Here is a 24000-nt window from a genome sequence, read left to right on the forward strand (position 1 = left end):
AAATAAAATACAGCGCCTGGTATAAGCCCCAAATGTAAGCCAAGCTGGGCACATGTATGATACCTGGTCTCCGAGAATGTGTACAACGGTGTTTATGAGCAGGGCCTAAATTTACTGTTACATCTGTTTTAATCACTCATCACTTGAGATGGTTTTAAACCAATAAGCATTATGGTGGAAAAAGAAGCACAATTCCTGTCAAAATACCCACTTTTAAAAAGTATCTTAAGGATTCTATTTGATGGAAGAATATCCGTTTATTCATGTAAGTTCAATTTAGCTAGACTAGACAGGCCTTGGAGTGTCCCTTTAAGTTTGCATAGCTAGTTACTGTGCAAATTGCCAAGTGTGTGTATTTTTTTTATATGGGAAATGTATGTATGTTGGAATGAGCTAATTTAGCCATCGGAATTTTATAACAAATGTATGAATGCTGTGGGTTTCCCTCCTTAGCCCCCTCTAGCAGAAACATAATTTGCAGAAATGAAAACAGTCTTTGGCTAGCTTTAGGCTTTTCTCAAAAATAGAAACACTAGGGTTTGTCTGGCTGGGCTGCTTTCCTCACCACACACCTGGTGTATATCATTTTAAAAAATAAATTATGCCTCATTAAATTACAATTAAGTGAAATCACGATCATTTGTTTTTCTGGAAGGAAGATGTTTTGCATACTGAAAGCCTAATTTTTTGCAGGTGACAAAAAGGCTGAACAGATTATTTAGTATCACTTTATTTTTTATAATGTTGCTTGCTGGTTACTTTGCGTATACTCTGGTAGCTCAGAATTATATTAATGTAAATGTTATTGCTCTCAAGGTATTTTATTGTATTGTCTTTTCTGTCACTTTGCGATCTATCTAGCATTGTTTACTGGTGCACTGCATCACAGCATTCTCTTCAATCTTAGAAGGAAATGGGATTTTTCCTTCTGAGTTAGTCATTTCTCATTATCTATCCTGCTATTCACATAGCTCATAAGGCTACCAAACATCCACCCTCATCTTTCCAGACGGACTGAGCCTCAATATAACATTTGTACAGCCAGATTTCCCCCATGCACAAATGTGACTGGGAATCAGTGTAAATAAAGAGAGCTCAACTCCTCAAAGTTGGAGCTGTGTCAGATGGTGTGCAGTTACCTCGATTGCTTGCACAAGTCTGGAAATGTGCATTCCAAAGTTTGGGCACCAGCAGAGCCACTTGTACATGCAAATACCTAATTAAGTATGGAGTCAGTGACTGCACTTGTAAGGAATTGCTGGTGCACTTTTGTGTATGTGTCCGATCTTCATTTTTTACAATTATACTATAAATTCAGACATGCTGGGGGTTGGGGAGGGAGTGGGAAGGAGGAAGCAGTGAAATCTGTCTTAGAGCAGTGGTTTTCAACCAGGGATCCAGGGCCCCTTGGGAGTTTCAGGGGGTCCGTGAAGCAGGGCTGGCCTTAGACTTTCTGGGGCCCAGGATAGAAAGCCAAACCCCGCCACATGGGCCTGAAGCTGAAGCCTGAGCAATTAGCTTCACGGGGCCCCCTGTGGCATGGGGCCCCGGGCAATTGCCCTGCTTGCTTAGGGTTACCATACGTCTGGATTTTCCCGGACATGTCCGGCCTTTTGGGCTTCAAATCCCTGTCCGGGGGGAAATCCCAAAAAGCCGGACATGTCCGGGAAAATCGGGACATACGGGGCCGGCGGTGCTGGGCCGGGGGCCGGGGCCGGGCCGGCGGTGCTGGGCCGGGGGCCGGGGGCCGGGGCCGGGCCGGCGGTGCTGGGCCGGGGGCCGGGGGCCGGGGCCGGGCCGGCGGTGCTGGGCCGGGGGCCGGGGCCCGGGGCCGGGCCGGCGGTGCTCGGCCGGGGGCTGGCCTGGGACCCGCACCCCAGGGCCCGAGCCTACCCAGGCTGGAGACGCCGGGGGGGCCAGACTGGGCCGCACCTCCTCTCCCCCCCCTTACCTGCTTCAGGCTTCCCGCAAATCAAATGTTCGCGGGAAGCAGGGGAGGGGGTGGAATTGGGGCGGGGACTTTGGGGAAGGGGCGGAGTTGGGGTGGGGGGGCGTGGGTGGGGCCGGGGCCCCGTGGAGTGGCCTCTTTTTGGACACTCAAAATATGGTAACCCTATGTTTGCTATCCCCCTAATGCCTGTCCTGGCTTTTGTATGCAGAAAACCAGTTGTGGTGGTACACGTTCGCTGTGGAGTTTTGATAGCATGTTGGGAGGGGTGGGGGCTCAGGAAGAAAAAGGTTGAGAATCCTTGTCTCTGAGTACATTCCCGTTGCTCACAAGGTTCTTTTTCAAATCAGCCTGGTGCTGGGGAGGAGAAGAAAGGGGAGATTAAGGAAAAATCCCCAAATCACACAATAGTTTGGAAGCTGGGGTGTTTTTTTTTTTTAAATTTGTTTCTGGTATAGCCTCAAAACAGCCAGAGAATCAAGAGTTAGGGAACTTCGTAACATTGGTTATTAATTTTTTTATCCAATTTGGAGAGTTTTCCATTGACTCTAAAGGAAAACTGCAGGTACTGGATATATCTACCTTGGAATGGTAAAGGGCTGAGGTCAAACCTCACAGTTTAGACCTCTATGACATCCACCCCTCTTTCAGTTAATCTCTCCCTGGGCTTGTTAGTCTGGAAAACTTGAAAAGCATTTTGAAATGTCCGCAAACTGTACGGTCTCTAATAAATTGTTACAGCTATACCAACTACACGATACATGATACTGTCAATGATTTCAGCGGGTAACCGAAGCAAGAGCCATTACCATAACGCCAAAGGGTCTTTGAATTTTTCCATAGTGTGGATCTCATCTCAACAGACCAGTTGCCTCACAAACCATCTTCCACTTTCATCGCACGGCCCCAATCCTCTCCCATTTGCAATGCCGTTGCACTTCTGTGGCAGCTACCACAGTGGCTTACATACTAAAGTAATATTAGGAAAATGTATTTTTAGCTTCTTTTAAGGAGAGACATTGACCAGTCAGCTCTTTGGGGACCACCAGTGGTCTGTGGACAACAGTTTTGCGGTTTCTGCCATAACAGATCGTGGTTCAAGCATACCTCTTCTGTGTATGTTCTGGCAGCGTGTGAGCAGATGTAAGCAGACATAGGGGTGTTTTTTTTCTAGACTGTTGGTTTTGTCAATAAGTGTAGTGAATAAGGCCAATAAACACTGGAAAATATTGGCTTTTGGTCACTGGTCAACTGTCTTGGAAATGTCCAACAAGGGTATTGGGGACTATTTGATGTGAGGGGAGAAAATAAGCCAAGAGTAAATACTTCAGGTTTTCTAGTATGTGGCTGCATGACAAGAGCACTGAAGTAAGATTGACTGTAACTGTAATGTGATTTCACTAGGCCGTGACTGTAAAGTAACAGTGAGGTATATTTTTGACAACGGTTTCCACACAGTTGTTTTTCTGAGGTACTCCAGTTTCCCCCAGTATTTGGTTGGTAAATATTGACCCTTTAACGGTGATGGCTGTAGGTAAGCTTCATTAGCTATGGAATGGAATTCCCAGTAGTAAAGCTTTTTCTCTCTGCAGTATTTCTGGGAGCAATGCTTCAGTTTGATAGACTGCTAGGTGGGCAGGGTGTATGAATGTTGTGGGACAGAGCAGCCTTTTTAATACTTTGAAATCTCCAACTCTGAGCCTCTTGACTGGCTTGCCCAGTACTGAATTATACCGCTTCTCCCTGCGAGTCTAATCCTTCTCTGCTTCTTGCTTGTACGTGAATAAACTTGAACACAGATGTTGAAGGAAGTTACCATAGTATTACCTTGTGGAAGTGAAACCCACATCAATAAGCCGGTGGCAGATATAATATGGCCCCGTAGAGGACAGTGGTACATCCTGTATGATCTAATAAATTGCCTTTTGTCTTAGGCCCTGATCCTGCAAAGCACTTAGGTCTGTGCATAGTGATATTGACTTCAAGGTAGTGCCTACAGTTATGCATGGGCTTAAGTGCTCTTGTTGATTTTAGGGCCTTATTAAATAACATGTTTTTGTCCCTAAATCCTTCTGAATTGAGGGACCTCTGCTATACTGGCTACCTGCTGGCATGAAACTGTAAACACTGGAGGAATGTTATTCATTAATTAATGTCGGCATTGTGAGGTCCATGATGTTTTAAATGATGCAGCAAATAAAGGGTTAAAGTAACCAGTCCCTGGAGATCGTTTCTAAAGCTTTCATATTTGCTACATTCTCTCCTATGAGAAAAAATTGTCCAGACTGAAGTGAATGGACTGTAACATCAAAACCCAGCCAAATGCAGTTTTTTTTTTTTTAATAAACCTCCTGTGCTGTTTAAATGTCGGAACTAAATTTACCAAACTTGGCAGATTTCTAAAGATGAACAGGACTGCCAAGTGTTCCCAGCTTCAAGCAGGGAGAGGGAAAGATCTAACCGTTCCTAAAATATTTTCAGGAGGCACCTGGTGGTAATTGCAGTTTTGCCGTTCTGCCCAGGCATCTACCTTTCTATCCAGCATCTCTGTGCTCAGATTGTTATTAGAGCATTAGAATAGGACATTCCCAAAATAAACCAGAGCGCCCAGAAGACAAACACTTTCCTACCAGCGTCCCTTCTGGAGAACCCTTAAGAAACTGATGTAGGTTCTCAGCATTGCAACCCGCATGGTTACACCAAACAAATTAAAAAAAAAAAATCAACACATGACTTGGCTTTTTTTTTTTTAATTTTTTGAACCAGGGATTGCTGTCAGAGATCCTGCGTAAAGAAGAAGACCCTAGGACAGCTTCCCAATCCCTCCTGGTAAACTTGAGGGCAATGCAGAATTTCCTCAACCTGCCTGACACAGAGCGGGATCGTATATATCAGGACGAGAGAGAGAGAAGTATGAACCCCAATGTGAGCATGGTGTCTTCGGCAGCCAGCAGTCCGAGTTCTTCCAGAACCCCCCAGGTAAGGCGCAACCCCTCTTTAACTGTTTTTCTTTGGCTTGAGATCCTGCACATATCTTGGAGAGGGGGTTTCTCAGTATTTTCCTGTCTGTTGTTCCCTGCACCTAGATGTGTCTTGGAAATTTCTTCTGTAGGGTTTTGGAGTTGCTGGTAAGAGGTGTTTATTGGCTGTCAGCAAGGCACTGTAACAACTTTAGCTATGACCCATGGCATAAATACAAAGAGGTATTTTAGTACACGAGAGAGGTTACATGTGCTGTGTATACAGATTAATGGTGTATGTCTGCTATATAGCTACTACATGATGGATTATAGAAAGAGCCATGTTTCTAACTTATGTCCTACGTTGTTAGTGTCTATTTCAGTGGGCAGGGCAGAGAGAAGAGTTGGACCTGGGTTCATGTGTGATTTTCAGTGAATAAGAGTGTGTGGGTGATATAGTACATGGCTCCCAGTGAATGAGAATCTCATTGAAATAACTTTGCTCAGTAGTCTGCCTCATCAGAGTCCTTATTTTAGAGGTTTACATTTGTAATCACTTACAAGTATGGAGATGTCAGGTGGGTGGAGTGTTGAAACGGATCACTGCTTGCTATTTGCCACCAACTATTGTCTGATTGACGTAGCTTCAGATTTCTGTACGCTTTTATCGCTGCTGTTTTACCACCCACTTCCCTAACTCCCTATATAAGATGTTCATCTGCCACTAGAAAAAGAGAACGTGGGCACACAGACTGCAGTGTATTTTCCCCTGCTCCCTGACTGAAAATAATCTCACAAACATCCAGGCTTCTGAAAAAGGGTGTGTGCTTAGAAGGAGATTGTGATTACAGCAAATTACCTTTGTCATCACAGCATTTGCATAGCTTTAATTTGAAATTCCTCACCGCAGAGCTAAACTCGCTCAGTTCCAGCATTTAACTTGATTCAAAACTTTACTGGTGAATGGGCCTGTGTCATCATCCTGCTTTAGTAACTCCAGTATTGTGACGTCTGTAAAGCATCTGAGTTGTAGTTCTGTGTACACGTTATCTGTGCTTCTAATCTTATTACTTTTCATATCTGAGATCTGTAGCTCTCACTCTTGTTATTGGCAGTAGCGTAGCACAGACTGATGAGTTATAAAGACAGGATTTTGTTTCTGTAAAAACAATTGAGATCATTCAAATACATCCTGGCATTTTAATACTCTTTATACCTACACATTACGTAAAGGAATGGTTAATTGCAGGTAATTTTCTAGCATACTCTACTCACACAAATTTGAAAATGAATTTTGTGTTGCAAACCTAGGTCGTTGGCCTAACTAACTATTATCTTCCCAGTTTCCATTTCATGAAAGTAAGGATTTGTCAAGACAACTGTTCTATCTGATACTTTAAAACATCATAACCACACGTGTTTCTGCATTAATTATTGTAGTAAAGGATTTGCTCATTCACACAAATGTTCAAGTAGGATAAATTCCACAACTAGAGTTACATACGAGACACTCTGGCTCTGGGGGTAGGTTTCGGTGCAGTTCAGTGGATCATGAGAGTTGGAAAACCAGGGTTCTGATCATGTCCCTGCCCCCAACCTGCTGGCAAAGCCACTTCACCTCTTTGCCTCCTTTCCCCCATCTGTAAAACGAGGATAATGGGTAACACCTTCCCATTTAAGAGCTCAGCATTGTTAGCAAATCTGATTATAAAAGTTTAAAGAGACAAGGCGGGGGAGGTAATATCTCTTGGACCCATTTCTGTGGGGGAGAGAGGAGCTGTTGAACTTGCACAGAGCTCTTCCTCAGGCCTAAGGCGAGTCAGAGGCACCCCAGGCTCACTTTACTTTTTGACTTGAATGAGGCAGCAGGTTTTTTTTTTTTTTTTTTTTACATATTTGTTTTATTGATGAGCAACAGTGATACATAGAGCGTGGTGCCCTCAGTGCTTGTCTTTTCCTGAGCACGCCGGGAGCAGCTCCTCACCCCGCAGTGTCTGGGCACCAGTGAAATCCCACTTCAGCACTTGCCAATGGCAAGGCATGCTGTCGACACTGCTGGGAAGACCTGGGCACCCCTGAAAACAAGGCTGCTGACCAGCCCGTAGTCAGCACATTTTACTTTGCTTCCCATATACATTGTATTAGCCTGGGTGAGGACAGTATCCTCTTGATCTCCTGTTCAGTGATTCCCGCAAGTGCAGCTTCCCAGCCGAGATGTTCTAAATAGCAAGAATAGGGGCCTTGGACATAGCAAAGGTAGCTAGATGGGAGGAATTGTACTGTCCTTCTAGGAATTATGCTACAGTGCTAGAGAAGTTGATTTAATGGCATTTTGAAACATCGTTTCCATAGATACCAGTCTCCTGAGACAGTAGTTCTGGGAATGATTTTTCAGTGTGGAGGGTTAAACGAGAGGGTATCGTCAGCTACTATTAATATGGAATAAGGACAGTCGGGGGTTGATATAACGGGGATGGGGAGTTAACCACCCGTCTGTAATTCTGCACTGGTGATGAAATCCCCACCTGGGGTGTTTCCTTGGTATGTTCCGGTATTGTTCAGGACCAATGTGAGGAGCGGAGTACCAGATTAACTCAGCAAAAGGATCTGAGTGCTTTAAAAAGAAATTCTGAGAGTTTAAAAGGTTGTTGTGTACATTTGGCCAGCTCTCTCCAGTCTGTTTTACAAAGGAGTAAGGGATGCAGCAGTAACTGACAGGACTTAAGAGCTCTTACATTGTTGCTGCCCACTTATCCTCTTCCTTTGCTTATTGTTTGCATTGAGAGATTCCAATAATGGCCAACTTCACATTAGCATCAAGACAGTTTTCAAACCTGGGGGTCGAAAGTTAGGCACCTAACATCCTCAAGATTTAAGGTGTCATCGAAAGAAGTCCATTGGAACTAGTGGGTGCCTTTAAATCTTTGACTTCAGTAGGCTTTGGATGGGGCCTTCAATGAAGATTTCCATGGTGAGGAAAGGATTTGGGGTGGGAAGAGCTAGGAGGAAGAGAAGGGAGGGAGCTCAGAATGTTCTGATTGGCCTAGGTAACCTTTCTGTTAACATACAGACATTTGGGCAGTTGTGTCCAGCTAACAATTGACACTAGAAATGAGCCTGAATCAAAACCCTGTCATAACTACCCCCAAACTCCGGGCAATTGCAGGTATAAAGGCAGGGACCAGCTGCAAAGGTTTACAAGGGGCCAAACCAAGATCTGGGAATGGAACACACACTCAGAACTTTTGGGAAGGTTTGGATCTCGAATGTGCTGTGAGCTTTGCCACTTGGGCTCATTTATTTCTCAAGCCCTTTGCACCTCAGTTGCAAACAGACAATTTATACTTGTGACGTTCATCCTTTCGTTAAGGGCTCTTCCTCTCTGGTGCAGGGATTCCAGGGTGAGCTGTTTCAGAGTTAAAGCCTAGTTTAGATCCGCTCTAATAGCTCTGTTATTTAGCCTTTGGAAAATGAATGAAATCTGGCATTCCGAGGAGCTGATGCTGCTGACGCAGATTACTGAGTGTCCTACTGTAAAAGCACCAGTGGAAGGGCATGTCATCGCTCTCGGTCTGTTACTCGTCAGTAGAGTCTTAGTGCTGCTGAGGAGGTTAAAATAAAAATCTTGCCGCAGCCTGGTGGATTGCATTGGTACAAACCTTTTAGGGTTCGCTCAGCCTGGGGAAGGGCTGGCATCCTCCGTTATTGTCCTTCATTTGTCACAGAAGCTGATGGGAAATCATTCAATTAAAAGGAGTGCACTAGAATACACAAAATCGCAATATGAGTTAAGGAGAATGAGGGCGGCACATCAAAGGCATGCCAAAGCCTGGCTTTATTAAATGATTTTTTTTTTCATTTCCACTGATTTCCTAGGTGAAATTAGGTGACTGTCTGGCTAGCATAATGATGATAATGATGGGAAACCATACATACTCAAATGACATACATATAGCTTTAATAAAGAATGAGGGAGACTTGAGGGAGTGCATTAAATTGAGTAATAATTTATTATTTAGAGACCTCTACCCATTTACTCATTTTTTCTGGGAGAATTGGCTCTTCCTCCAAGGTATGCCGTTTTTAGAACAACAAAAAAGAAAAAGGCATTGCCCCATATATACGCTGCATTTGCAGGCCAGCAGAATGAACTTCATTGTTTGCCTGCAGCTTAGAGCCCCAGCTACCTATCCCGTCTTTGAGCTGTTCAATAAATGTGCTGAGAGAGAGAGGCTTGACAGGGCGCTGCACGTCCTATAGGAATGCATTGAAATTATTTCCAATCACAATTAACCTGATTAGAATAATGGACAGGAAGTGTCCCTCTGTAGCTAATGCAGTTTGGCATCAGCTGACTGAAATCCTTTGATAATTTCTGCACAGATGGCTGGGCTGAAAGCAGCACTTTTTTAATTATTATTTTCATGGTCTCTTGGTAGGCCAAAACCTCAACACCGACAACAGACCTCCCCATTAAGGTGGACGGCGCCAACGTCAACATCACAGCTGCCATTTATGACGAGATCCAACAGGAGATGAAAAGGGCCAAGGTGTCTCAGGCCCTGTTTGCCAAAGTGGCTGCCAATAAAAGTCAGGTGAGTGGTTTTTTAAAAAAGCAAATTCTGGGGCTGGGATTAGACCCTTCTCCTCCTCCCTCCCACCAATAAAAATACATCTGTTCCTGCAATAATAATAATCTCTGGGGAACCTGTCATGTTTCCTCTCTTGCCTCCCGGCTGGTTTCTTTTTCCTTTTGAAATAGGATGGAAAAGGGACCAGCTCATGATCCCATGTAGTTGGTTTTGGTTTTGTACATATTGGGGCCCTCTCACTGAGATGCATACACCTCCCTCCAAACTGTGGTATGTAACCTAAAATTTCTGGTAGTGGAACAAGGACCCTCCAAAATTCTGCCTCATTTGGGAGATAAATTCTTTATTTTTCTTAATTGCTTAACTCTGGGAAACCAATGGAAAACCACAGCTGAGGCAGATATTTTTTGTTTTATATGCAGTATATATTGTGTACAGTATTGCCTTTTAAATAATTCACTGTCCATCCTTGCCATTGTACAAGGAGGGGTTGGGGGAGAAGGACTAACACTTAGTTCGCTTGTACTAGCTCTCACCTTGGAGGCAAAAAATACATACTAGGGAACTCAAAGTGGGGCTAAAATTCTTTCAGGAATCAATGAAATGGAAATTTTATCCAACTGTTTACCAAAAAAAAAAAAAAAAAAAAATTCCGCCAGAACAGTTTTATGGAGACAGTGGGGGACAGAGTTTGGCATAGGGCAGACAGTGAGTATGTTGGTGACCATTAAGAAGGATTCTGTGTGAAAGGGGCAGTTTTGTTATGAGATGGTACCAACCTGTGTGTGTTTGTGTGTGTGTGTGTGGAGGTGGGGGGTGGGTGGGTTACTCATGCACACTCTCTCTGCTAGTAATATATATATATATATATATATATATATATATATATATATATATATATATATATATATTTTTTCCTTTCCTTCAGGCAAGAAAACAATACTATTCAAACCGAAGTAAAATAAATCTGATGAAAATGTTGAAAGGCAGCTAAACAAGGCATTAAAAGCCATCGATACCGTTCTAAGAGCCTTACTCTCTTATATGTATTTATATCCTGGCATAGACTGATTCCTTTCCCCTTTCTTCATTTTCTCTTTCCCTTCTTAATTGTTATTTCCCTCTTATGTGGAGGTGCTTGGGTTACAGCGCACAATCCCCCCAAAAACCCAACACACACACAGGCACAATATGAAATACATAAAAGGAAAATACCATGGAATCCTTTTAAACTGTTAAATGCATAAAAATCTCATATACCACATGGCAAAATATAATGAGAACTGGAGCTGTTAAACGAATAAAGCTGTTAAAAGCATAATGCCACTTGGCACAACTACTGTGCATTTAACGGTTTTCCACTGTGTAATAAATGACATATGTGGTAAACGTGCAGTAAATATAAAAACTGCACAATTGATTTTGCAAACGTGCCCCTTATTCTTTGATTCATGCAAATATCAAAGTTACACACACAGTCTGGACAGGCCAGTTTTTAATAAGGAGTTTTTAGTACAGACTGAAAGCCAGTCTCTCTGAGGTTTGGCTCAAAATTGTCTGCAAACTTCCTGTCATTTTACCGAGAGGAATCTTGAAATAGAGGCACCAAACCACCCAAAAATAATTCGGGTGGCTCACCAGCGTCAGTCTGTGCCAGTTCAAATGCTTAAAGTGAACAGCAACTGAGCCGTCCCCTGGCAGAACTGAACACCAGCCATTCTCCTGAAATAAAAATAAGCCCATTCCTGTCCCACTTGAAAATGAAAAAAAAAAAGACGCAAAGTTTGAAAGCGTGAAGCAGAAGGTTGAAAAGAGGACCCATGAATGCTCTTGTCTGGAGTGAACTAAATGTAAGGTTGTGTTGTTCGTCCCCCACAGCCAGTTCAGAAGGGATTCTGAGCTGATGTTTGTTTTGTTTCACAGCCCTGCCAAGGCAGCATTGTTGACTCCCTGTAGTGCTCCAGCATTCACCATGCTGAGAGGTCCTGGCTACCATGACATGCTGCTGGAGTGTGGAACTGGCTTATGCGGGGCACTGAGTGGTGGGGACAAATAAGTGGTTGTCCCTGAAATAGAAGTATGCTGCACCTCCTCTTTTCCTGAAGACCCTTTACTGACCACACCCATAGACTAGCCGTGTGCTCCAGTAAGATCCCTCAGCTTATGTGATGTCAGCGCCTGCTGTGGGGGTGACATTGAACACAAGTTGGCCTGAATTTGAGGGACTTTGAAAAAAAGGAAAGCAAATTATTGGTTCATTTGTGTGGGACGTTCCCTCCCCTCTCCCCTCACGCACTGTGGGACTCTCAGCACATAACCTTACATTTGGTTCATTTAAGAACTAGCAATGAATTTCACTCTGTGTAGCCTAACTCTGCTCTTGTTGAATGACTGTGAGTGTTACCATTGGTTTCCATGGGAGTAATGCCACTCACAGTGCTCTGGAAAATCCCTATATTTGCAGGGGGAATAATGTTTGAAAGAGAGAAGAAAGAAAGAGAGAGAGAGTATTAAAGGCGAGTCTGATTGCACTCTTCTCCAAGGTTCATTCCTTTGCTGTTCTCCCCAGGTCAGGCTTGCTTTGTAGTGTTGCATAAACTTCCCCTGTTGTTTTCCCTCTTCCCCAACTCTGACCACTGGGATCAGTCCAGTTTGCTAGTAAGGCAGCTGCTCTTGTTCTTTCAACAGCAATACCTATGACTGTGAGATCTTCACAGTGTTAACCGACAGCAAGTATCAGATAAGGATGTTCTGACATTTAAAAAAAAATCCTTAATGTTGAGCTGCCTCTCACACAGCCAAGAGCCAGCGGGACCCGTTTCTTTTGCCCTCTTCCTGGAGGAAGAGTTGGTACCCAATGAAAGTGGCTACTGTAATTGGGATTATCCACTGGTGGAATTAATTAGCCTATAATTTAATACCCATCCATCTCTGTTCTTAAATCCTTTTGCAGATTCGGTTTAGCAGCTAGAGGAGTGAGGGTTCTGAGGAGTTTGGAAATCAGGGTAAATGAAAGGCCTGAGGGCTTCAAAAAGGGAAAGGTGCGAAGATAATGTGGTGATAGTCTTTAAGGTATTTAACCCCTGTAATGATCTCAGTTCTGAGACCATTAATCTCAGACTTTCTACTTAACAACCATTTACGTTCATTATGTGTATATTTTTATCTAAAGTTTGATCCTTTGCAATTTAAATACAGGCATTTATGGCCTGATTTTCTGACGTATGAGAGGCCAGTACCTGCTTTCACTCACACCTGTGTAAACAGGAGTAACGAAGCTGAGCATCTCTGACTTACACCAGTGTAGCTAAGAGCAGAATCAGGCCCGATATGTTTATATTCTTATACTGTTTTAAAAACATAAATAAAACCCAGGCAAATTAAGTACAAAAAACTATGCTAGTGACGTTGAGACGAAATGCAAGGAAATTACTACATTGTGTGTGTGTGTGTGTGTGTGTGTGTGTGTGTGTATACGTGTGTGTGTGTGTATACACGTATACACACACACACACACACACACACACACACACACACGTACGTATACACACACACACACACATAATACCATATATATATAGTCCCCATCACTGTAGTTCCAGAGAACCTTTATGGTGCTTATGAATCTGTGTCTGATGGACACCCATTTGATTCATAGTTTGGTATTACTCTTTTACAGTACCCTAAGGTCACATGGCAAACATAAAAAGATAAGCCCCTGAGCCAGTGATCTTAAATTCTCTGTGTACCTTTAGGACTGGTCTACACTAAAGCTGTAAGTGGACCTAAGTTACACTACCTCAGTTACTGTAACTTAGATTGACTTACAGCGGTGTCTACACCGCACAGTGTCGATGGAAGATGCTCTCAGGGAGGTGGCCTACAGACATCGATGGGAGAGTGCTCTTCCATCGACTTAGCAGGTCTTCACTAGACCTGCTAAATCTACACTACTGCGTCAATCGCAGCAGTGCCGATTTAGCCCTAAGTATAGACAAGCCCTTAGACACCAGTGTCTTCTCTATAATCTTCTCTACAATCTGTTTAGACATTTATATGGTCCCCATTACACATAGTAACTGAGTACCTCACAGACGTAATGAATTTATCCTCACAACAACTCTGTGAGGTAGGGAAATATTATCCCGATATTACAACTGAGGTGCACAGATTAACTGATTTGCCCAAAGTCACTCAAAAAATCTCTGATAAAGTTGGGAATCCAAATCATATGAGTTCCAGTCCATTGTCTTAACCACTGACTAGCCTTACTCTCCTACAGGAGATATCCTCAGTGTTGTGCTCTTTTGAACTCTGGGAACCTAAATACACAAAATCTTTCAATGTCCCTTTTATTCAGGAATATAGTACCAGGAACTGCAAAAAACTTCATTTCTATTAATCTAGGAATATGCCAGGATTTGAAGTTACTATATAAAGCCAATGGTTTAGTATTTAGTCTGAAATTTTGGAAGAAGGAAAAATACTGATCAGTTTTCGTTAGTAAATTCAAGGTATAAAATGATTAACCTTGAACTGTAACAAAATGCGCTGTGTAAAGCTTTTAAGGTTCAGTTGACCTCCTCATCAAGAATTCATTGAAGCCCATGACAGAACTCTCCATTCTAGTTAGTCTTTTATCCATTTCAGCTTTCTTGATTAGGTTATCTCGAATCATTAGGGGGTTTATTTATTTTAATAGACACTTATTGGATTCATGGAAAGAGAGTTTGGCGACTAAGGAACAAGAGCTGAATATTATCTGGCTCATTTCGCACTGCAGAAGAGTCCCAGCCAAGAAGAGAAGAATGCTTTCTGCGCTTCTGAAAGTTTGATCCAGGGACTTCATGCGATTCCCTTTAGAAAGTGATCTTTCTGTGGCTAATAGCGTAACTTAAAAAAAAAAAAATCTTTCAAGACATACATCAAATGTTGCTTTTTTTTGTCACATATGTTGACATTTTCTGCACTGATGATGTGGGTGAGGAAATGGCCTTTTACATTTATTTTGAGAGGAATCTTGAATCACTCTCACTAAAAACTCTTCATTTGCCTACTCATGCACTCATAGGAATCCCTGGAAAATGTCAGTGTAGAAAATTCTAAAATTATTATTTTTTTTAAAACTGAACACACGCACAGAATCAGTTTAATTACATGCCTGCAATAAGGCCTTATCAGTGCTGAAAGCATGTCCGTATCCTGTGCATGCATCTATGCTGTGTCTAAATAAGTTACGCTGGGCAGCCGGCTGCCTGTTTCTATTGTGGACATCAGCAGACGTACTTCTATGAATGTAGCCACTGGCTTCAAGACCAATATGTCTAACTCTGGACTTTTCCCCTAAGCTTTCTTAGCTCTTATATTGACTACAAGTGGGGCTCCGCCTGCATAGAACATGGGGGTCTTTGTGTGTACCCTCTTAAAGCTTTTTAAACCTAGTCTTATCTGCCTCTGATACCCCTGGCTTCCATTTTGCTTAACCTCCTCCTCCCTCCCCCATGCTATGTTAAGTATTACAAAAGTAAAAGGGTCAAACTGCTAAAAAGGGATCAATGATAAGTGACAGTGAATAGGGCTTACATTTGTTGAACCAACTAACCCATCCCTCGAGGGGATTCCGAGTGCACCAAGCCTAAATGCTTTAGTGTAGCAAGTGGGCTGTTCCTTTAATAGCATAAAAACACAGTAGGAAAGGCTGGCCTCCTGCAGTTTTTTTTTGTTTTGCTATGGGAAATGTATTTGATTAGGAGAGAGAGAGTAAAAATAGGACATTAGCATGATATTATTTGTTTTATCTAATAAAATACCTAAAAAAATCTTCATCCTTTCTGATTGGAACAACAGCAAAAATAGAGGCCAGCTCTTCTCTACACTTCCTTTTAATAAGATAAATTGGGCAGAGCTCTAAATGCAAGTTCAGGTTTTGGGGTGAAAGTAAGGAAGTTATTAGCAGAATTCCCGGGTAACCACAAGTACTGGGTGTGCCTGAACATAGAGCCAAGAGCATCCTTTAATTGTGGTGTTTTTCCTCCTCTTATTTTTAATGGAAGTCATTGCCCTGTTTAAGAACTTCAGAAGCAGACATTAAAGGCCAGATTCTGCCATCCTTATTCACCTTGACTAGTAGAAAACTCTCTTGGTAACACCGTTGAAGTCCACGGGTCTGCTTGCATAGTAGAGCACCACTCAACATGTGCATGGGCAGCAGCATCAGGAGCTCGGGGATGAGAAATCTCTGTGAAGAGTATGTAATTTTTCAGTCTTTCAGTAGGTTCGTTTAAGCTGGCTTCACTTGTAAGCACACTGAAAAGTAGCTCAGACATTCTGGGTGAGTTAGGTAAATGAGGACAGGGTAGAATCTCCCTTTTGGTTTTTCTAATCTTTTGTCCCCCCCCCCAATAAATCAAACCACAGATGAAAATCAGCATGAACTGCTGTATCTCTGTGAATGCCTGTATCAGCATTTCTTAAATGAAAATAATTCTCCCGGAAAGCTCCATGTAACATGCACAGAACTACACAACCACCACCAACCCCCCCCCCCAAAACAACAGCGAAACCCACCAAACGCCCAATTTGAGATTTTTAACAGAAAAAGGAGATTTGTTTATTAATAATTCATGAGTTCTCATTGAACATGCACGAAGAAACGGTGCTATTCAATAGAGAATACTGTCATCTGTCACTGTTTTATTTGACATTTACACTTTTTTTTTTTTTTCTTTTTGCCTGGTACTGCAAAACTTCCTTGGATGGCACGCTAAGATTGTTCAAATGAAAGAAATCCAAAACCCCAGTGCAGACTCCTCATCTTTACCTAGAGAGGGTTTACTTGCAATTATAAAGGGGTGAGTGTGTGTGTGTGTGTGTGGTAATGGCTTAGTGTTTTCTGATATATTAGCCATGCTACTACCTAATAACAGATCCTGTAGATGGATAGATAATCCCAAATAGATAGGCGAGTGAATGAATGCTTGAATAAATAGATAGAGGGATAGAAGAAGAGCGGGTGAAAGAATAGTTTTGATGTAGATAAGTGTACAAATGCAATAGAGGGTGAAGGGGAGGGGGAAAGAAATAATGACTGTTGTGAAGAAAGCTGACACAAATAAATTGCCATTGCTGATGCAAAATAAATATTTATAAATGGCATCAGAGGGAAATCCAGTAGTATAAAACATGAGCGTAAACAGGGCATTTAGCACAATGACAATTCAGAGTTAGGAGCACCTTGCAATTTCTTGCTAATATTAGGCTCATGAAAATCTTTCTGCTCTGTAGGTTAGTTATTATTTATAAAAATCACAGAACCAGCTGATACATTCATAAGCTAATTATTGTAGCAGCTGGGTACACATGGTGCAATATGTCTGAGGCTGTGAAGTATCACAGATTTCTTGGGGCCTGCTGTGGTGGGGGGGGTGCTGTTGAAGGCTACATCCCTTAATCTGATCAGCCAAGCAAATACTTTGTGGGAAACTGGATTAATATTCCTCTAAATACCATGAATGTGCTTTACCTTCCGAACTGGGCTCCCTTAAACACGCCATTAGCGTATCTCCATTGGGGAATTGAGAAGTTCTCAGGTGTCCTAAGGACAGGGTCTTTGCCTGGTGCCTCCCTTTGCCAGAAATTAATTTGGTTTGCTCATGTCTGCACACATGGTCACACTGCAGTCTAATCCTCTCCCTAATAGCTCCAAGGTCAGGACCTCGCATGTTGCTGAGCAAATTGAGCCCTATACTTCTTAAAGACTAATGGCAGAGAGCACGCAGTCCATAATGGGGCCTGTAGCATTGTTCTAAGTGATGTAATGAGCGCAGATTATAACAGTGCCTATAAATCAAAATGCGGCAATGAATGTTGTGCTAGACATTCCAAGTTTCATCCGTGGCGATGGTACCACTCAGCTGTCACCTGTCTCATTTCAAATTGGGGCTTCCCACAATGCAACTCCTGCCTCCATCAGAACAGCAGGTGTTCTCATCCTTAAGGTCTGTATCTCTCAGAACTCTGTCTTTTAACAGATGTAGGTTTTTGTTTTTATTTTCTGTTTAATGATTGGTCTTCATGCTACAGTATCCCTCGGGAGATGTTAAACATACCTGCTTGAAACATTTGAAAGAGTCCAGTTGGAGACTTATTCAGATCAGTAAAAAGGATGGAGAAATAGGAGCTTATTTTTTCCACAGATGGTTTATTTTCCATTTCAAAAATTGTTTCCTTTGTACAAAGAAACCCCTGAGAAAATACTGTGGGTCTGGAAGATTTTTTTTTCTTTTTTAAGACACAAAGTTTTGGGTGTTATTTTGGATGGAGGGGAACTGTATTAGAAATTCATCTATCACCTGACTCTGAGCTTAGCTAAATACCAAGTAAAATACTTATATATTTTTTTAAAGCAAATGATTAGAGATCTTGTTTTCATCTCTCCTGCCCCCCTACCCCCCAGTTTATTGCAAGAAAAGATCAGGTCTGCACAAATGTGGCCTCTCACTTGTAAAAACAAGGCAGTGTTGTGTTACAGATTAGTTTATAAATCCCCAGTGGCTTCACAGTTCAGTGCCTACAGCTGCTGCAGATGGGCCTGGGTTTTTGTCTCTTCGCTGTGCTGCAGCCGGCAGTTGAAGGAGAAAATGGAATGATCAGGTTATTAACATGTAGGCCGTGAGGAAGAGGCTGCACAATGAGAACAGCTGGTGTTGCTGTCTTGGCTGATGCAGCGGAGATAATCAAATCTTCCTTTTTTTTGGGAGGGGGGGTGAAGGCAGAAGACACAGTGGAGAGTTAGACAAACAACACTTATGATATTATATGGGGGGTTTATAATGCACATTAGGAGTCATCACTGGCTTACAAGTTGTTATATAGAAATCTTTCCTTTTTTAGGAAGGACTGTATGGGCCTTTAATGAACCTGCCTGTTAAATTTTCTTTGGTTACAGCTTGGAAATATGCAACCCTGGGCTACTTCCTGTTCTCTGCATTTAACATCGATCTAGCTGTCTATCTTTTAGGTATTTTAAGGTGCCTGTCAAAATGGTGTCTAAATGCCGAGTTGTAGCTTGGAAATGATTAGGTTATAAAGCTACGAGGTAAAATATTTTGACAAGAGTCAGTAAACCGTGTTGACAGCATCCTCGGCATTATTTTCATATACTCCATCATTTGCATTGCATCTTCTTTTGCGCAGGCACAAGAAAGAAATCGTATCCTCAGTGCTAAGTAGGAGACATCTGCCTGCAGGTGTGAACTGAGCCAACTTTCAGACCCTTGCAGGTGCAATTATAGTTAACCTGCGCGGGGCCCAAGGTCACAGACAGCCATGCTCAGTGCACACACGGGGCCAGGTGTGTGAATGCCATTAATAGGCCTTGTCGTTTTGTCCTGTAGTATTCTTTATGTTTTACAACCAGCTCCTTTCTTGGAGTGCACACTTTTCACTCTCTGGAAACCTTTGCTTCTTGGCCCTTATGGAGAAGTCCTATAGTATTTAACAGAGTGCTAACTTTTCTATAGAATTTCAAGCTAATCTATAGAAGTATATAGCAGGGATATCATTATCCAGTATTACACTCTATGGGTTGGTTTAGAAATCTCTTCAACAGATATCATTGTCCACAGATTTTTAGAGTAATTCCTACAGAGCCCTATTTGTCTCATTCTTATTAAATTTGATAGGATTTTTCCATAAGGCTTAATCTTCCTTTATAAAAGAGGCATTTGATTATTTACACCTGGTCAGGTTTTATTTTGGGATCTGAATTGGAGGCATGGATGTTACATAAGAAGAGCTAATCACAGGGTTTTTACTTGTTGGTATTTTTTATCAAAAGTTTTCATTTATTGTGTGGGGACAGAACTTCTGAGTTGGTCACTAGCAGATGTCAGGGGCCACAACCACCCTCCCCTTGCTGTATTGCAATAAATCAGTGGTTCTCAACCTTTTCCAGACCAGGACACCACTCCCCTTGCTGTCTGTTGCTAAGTGGGAGGGTGTTGTGGTCTGGAAAAGGTTGAGAACCACTGATTTATTGCAACACTGGTTTGCCACAGTTAAACCCAGTTAAATCTGTGGAAATCAGAGGGGCTTCCATGTCAGATCAAGGCAGCAGAACTTGAGACAGTGCATCAGCAAAGCCTGCAATATAGCTGAGGTTCATTTCACATCTACTTCATCAGTGCTTGTCAAGTTAACTACTCTAACCCTTTTGGTGCAGGGATGGCTGTGTGAGCTGCTCCGCTGGAAAGAGAACCCAAGCCCAGAAAACCGCACCCTCTGGGAAAACCTCTGCACCATCCGCCGCTTCCTGAACCTTCCCCAGCACGAGAGGGATGTGATCTATGAGGAAGAGTCCAGGCATCACCACAGCGAGCGCATGCAGCATGTTGTCCAGCTCACTCCTGAGCCTGTGCAGGTCAGAGCACTAACCTCCCTTTCAGTGGTTCTTTGTGTTGCAACAGCTGTCCGAGGTAGAAAAGAGCAACTGGTTCCAGCTTCCATGGGGCTTGCAGGTTGAGTGTGTGTATGTGTGTGTTTGTTAGGTTACCAAAGAAGAGGTCAAAACAAACTACTTACACTGGAAATAAGTGAGGGTAAGACTCAATAGGAAGAAGAGCTGGTGGTATTTGGGGGCCTACCTAATCCACATTTTTATGATTTAGTATTATGGCTCTGAGTTATAATCCAAAGGATGTTCCTCCAGAAATTGAAAACAAATTTCTCATAGAGTGTGGACATATATGTGTGTGGGTGGGTGGGTGTGTGTGTGGCTGGAAAGTGGACCGGGAACTTGAGCAGATGCGCTCAACCCACAAAGTTCTCACAGCTTCTGACAGGGATTCTCAAATTATGCTCCACTATCCAAAAATGCAGTAGCATCCATCATTAGAAAGAGACAGATAATACCACAGAAAATAGGGGGTATTGGGAGGAGAGGTGGTCCATGAGTGGGTGTGTCCTGTGTGAAGTGGTCTAAAAGGTAAAATATTTGGAGAAGCTCTGCTTTGGAAATATCTGCTACATGTGTGTTCGCTGAAACGTGATGTGTTCTGAGCAGAGTGAACATTTCCTTGAAAGCAGAACTTCATTTCAGAACCCTCCTCAGTGATATCGGCATGTTTGTAGGCTCCATTCTTGACTCATGCCCTAGATTTTGGTTCTTTGCAATTTTATATTAGCCTTGTCTCAGTTGTTCTCAGTGAAATGAGATGTTCTACTGGTAAATAGATGCACACATGCACAGAAAAAGAAGCGGGCTGAGTGAAATACTACCAGACTTTCATCTCTGAGGTCCTTGCTTCAAAACATAAATGAAAATGAGTAGCAGATATTTATACACATCACAAAACCAAGAGTCATCTGGCTGTCAAGAGAGGCTCAGAACTGAGACAGCAACATGTAGTAGATCAGGACTAATGGGAAATGAGAATTGGAAAGAATTGTAGAGTATTTTCCCACCCTGCACTCCTCATGCGCACCATTACCACAGGTAAATTCAAACCAGTGCTTTACTGTCTTATGGTATGAGCCAACACTGGGGGAGGGAGGTATTATTTGTATTGCAGTCGTGTCCAAAGTCCAGCAGGACCAGTGAGTATCAGGGACCACTGTACTAGGTGCTGTTTTATTTAAAAAAAAAACAAAACCAGGAAAAATAACACTCCCTCCCACCCCAGTGATCTTAAATCTGATTTAAGATATGATGTCGCAAATGAGGCTAAAATTCTAGGAGGGAGTGTAGGTTGATGGTGGCGGGAGGAACAGTAGAAAGAATCATAGAGGCTACCTATGTGCACAGCTTGATGACTCCAAATCATGTTGAAAGTTTTTTTGCCCTTTTTTTTTTTTTTTTTTTTTTTAAAGAATAATGATCATTTCTCCACATCACCTCACGATCTAGCCTTCTTTCTTTTGGGGGTCAAAGCAGAAGTAAGTCTTGAGGAGGTCATCAAACGAAGAGAGGCCTTACAGATTAGTTTTGAGTCAGCTTTTGGGGGGTAGTGGACAATGGCCATTCAAAGCTAGTATTATTGGAGAAGTAGGATAAAAGGGATGACAAGAAGCAGTTAAGTAGGGAGGGTGAGATTTGCCAAAAACCCTGAAGCTGATGAGAAGAGGCTTGGACTTGATGCAAGGAGATCCAATGGGAAGATTGAAAGAGTAGGTGATGTTGTATAGATCAACAGGCTAGGAAGATGATCTTGGCACCTGCCCTTTGTGTGGATTAGAGGAGGGCAACATGAATGTTCAGGTGAACCAGCGAGGAGGAGGATACAGTGGCCAAGCTGGGGCTTGGCTGAGAATTCTTACGGATTGTACCAAAAGGAAGGATCGCATCTTAGAAATTGTGGAGAAAGAAGTGACAAGCTTTGGCCTAGCCTGAATGTGAGGGAACCAGGCAGAGTCCAAGTTAACCACCAGGTCATGGGTGTATGTGAAAGGGAGGAGGTGGTTTTGTCAACCAAAACTTTTCAACCTCTGGTGGGTTTCAGCCCTTCACTTGCTGTTCCTTTGCCCCCATTGAAGTCCACTCCATCCAGGGGTCTTCACTTCATCTCCTTCTAAGTGGAATAGTCTATTGTTGCAGCCTCCCCTTCCCCCATTTCACCTGATGTTGATGGTTTGCTCTTTCTTCTTCTCAGCCCAGTCTGTTACTTTTTATCCTGGGCAACTTGAATTTCCACTTCAATTTTTCTGATTCTGCTGCCTCTCGAGTCATCTCATTTACTTCTTTTGCTTGATTTCCTGCACACCATCTTGGTCACTTTCTTGGTCTAGTCATCACCGAAGAGCTTACTGATTTTTTTTATCTCTGAATTTCCTCTCTGACTGCTGATTATTAAGAGTTCATCATTCATTCAAGTCCACCTTGTAATTCCTTTTCTGATTTCCAGTCTATTAAATACTCTCGTTTTTCTGATGTTCCTTTCCCTGACTTTGCTCCTGCCTTTCAGCTTCATGGTTTCTACTTTCAGCTTTACCCTCTGTTCTGTTACTAGATTCTCTGCTCTTTTCTAAAACTGCTTTGTTCATCACTCTAATCCCCCGCCTCTCCGCTCAGTCCGCGTTCTCTACTTCTATTCCTGTTCCTGTGCTTTTGAGCACCTCTGCAGGCAGTTCTGAGACTGTTCCCCCTCTAAGTTCATTCTCTCGCCTTTGAATTCTGCCCCCTTTCTTTCCAAACAACTTCACTTCTCCCTGGTCAGTTTTTGCCCTATCCAGCCACATATAGCTTTTAAACTTTTGACTTTCTCCTTAAAACCTATAACCAGCTTCCATCTTCCTCTCTTCAAAATATAGATAAGAACAAAAAGGAAAAATTTTCACCAACCAGGATTCAAGTTCTCCAATCTCACATTCGCAGAAAGTCCCCTAAATGCCCAGCATCAGGGGGCCAGGGTTCATTGGCACCCCATTCCTCTCAGATTGTAAACTATCTGAGGCAATGAACTGTCTTCCTTACATATTTGTAAAGGACCAAGTTCACTTCTGGCACTGTATAAATAACAATACTCAGCAAAGCTAGATGAATTTGTATTTAGCAGAGTATTCTCTCTTAAAAAAAAACAAACAAACAAAAAAAAAACCCAGTTGTGCCGGAAGGCTACCAACTTTGTGTAGCTCTTAACTGTGTTAGACACACAAAGGAAACTGTTATAATTGGAAAAACCCAGCCCTGGAACTAACACCAGATTTAAGGACCTGAAAGGGACAGTTCAAGATAATTTTTCCCTGAGTTGGCTCTAGCTTTAACTAGTGACCTTGATAATTTAGCCTACTTTCAAAACTCTTCTGCACATCACTTTTTTTGCATAGTGCACGGTGTCTCATCTGAGTGACATGTTACACTGCATTGCAATACGATGCATTTGTATTGTCAGCAAGTTACAAAGCCATGGATTAATTATTTATTAGTCAAAATATGAAAAATGAAGAAAAATAAATGGAACCAGCTGGCAACTGCATATAGCAAAACTCTGGAGACTCTGGGATATGGCTGATACATTAGGTTTGTGTTTTGGGGGTGCTGCATTTTAAAGGATTTTGTTTGCCCATCCAAAATTCCCAGTTGTTTTTTGAATGGCATGCTACCAGTACAAGACACAGACCTCCACCTGTCCCCCAGTGTCAAAAGAAACTCTGGACAGAGTGATTTTTTGGTTTATTTTAAATCATATTTTCAGTCTCTGCGACTGAAGTTATTTTCAACAGCAAGGTTTGATTTTGTCTTTGCTGTGTGGGTCGTTCATAAGCAATTAGCTTTGAAGAATCAGTGACGGCTAGTAGCCGAGATGTAAAGCTGAGGTCCTCACACTTGCAGTCATTGGAAATTCTGTGACACTTTACATAAGGGTAGGGGTCTTAGGCCCAGGAATCCTGGCCAGACTCCAGCTGGAGTAATTACATTCTGCCCATCTAAAATTCCCTCTCTGGTGTCAGTTGGAAAAGTAGTCTCACTTCCTCCTAGAAGCAGTTTCTGGTGCAGAATGCCTGC

General features: G+C 42.5%; 1 protein-coding gene across 2 annotated transcripts in view; it reads left to right on the plus strand.

Moving 5' to 3' along the window:
- The window catches only part of SATB2 (SATB homeobox 2), a 167021-nt gene that overhangs the window by 113600 nt on the left and 29421 nt on the right, over positions 1 to 24000 (plus strand). The window contains exons 8-10 of one of the 2 annotated variants that reach the window (XM_054044795.1): positions 4715 to 4927; positions 9348 to 9503; positions 19723 to 19920. In XM_054044795.1, the coding sequence (XP_053900770.1) occupies positions 4715 to 4927; positions 9348 to 9503; positions 19723 to 19920 (567 nt within the window). The remainder of the gene's footprint in view (positions 1 to 4714; positions 4928 to 9347; positions 9504 to 19722; positions 19921 to 24000) is intronic. The other variant, XM_054044796.1, reaches the window with a different exon arrangement.

This window comes from Malaclemys terrapin, chromosome 11, assembly GCF_027887155.1.
Source record: "Malaclemys terrapin pileata isolate rMalTer1 chromosome 11, rMalTer1.hap1, whole genome shotgun sequence".
Taxonomy (NCBI): domain Eukaryota; kingdom Metazoa; phylum Chordata; order Testudines; family Emydidae; genus Malaclemys; species Malaclemys terrapin.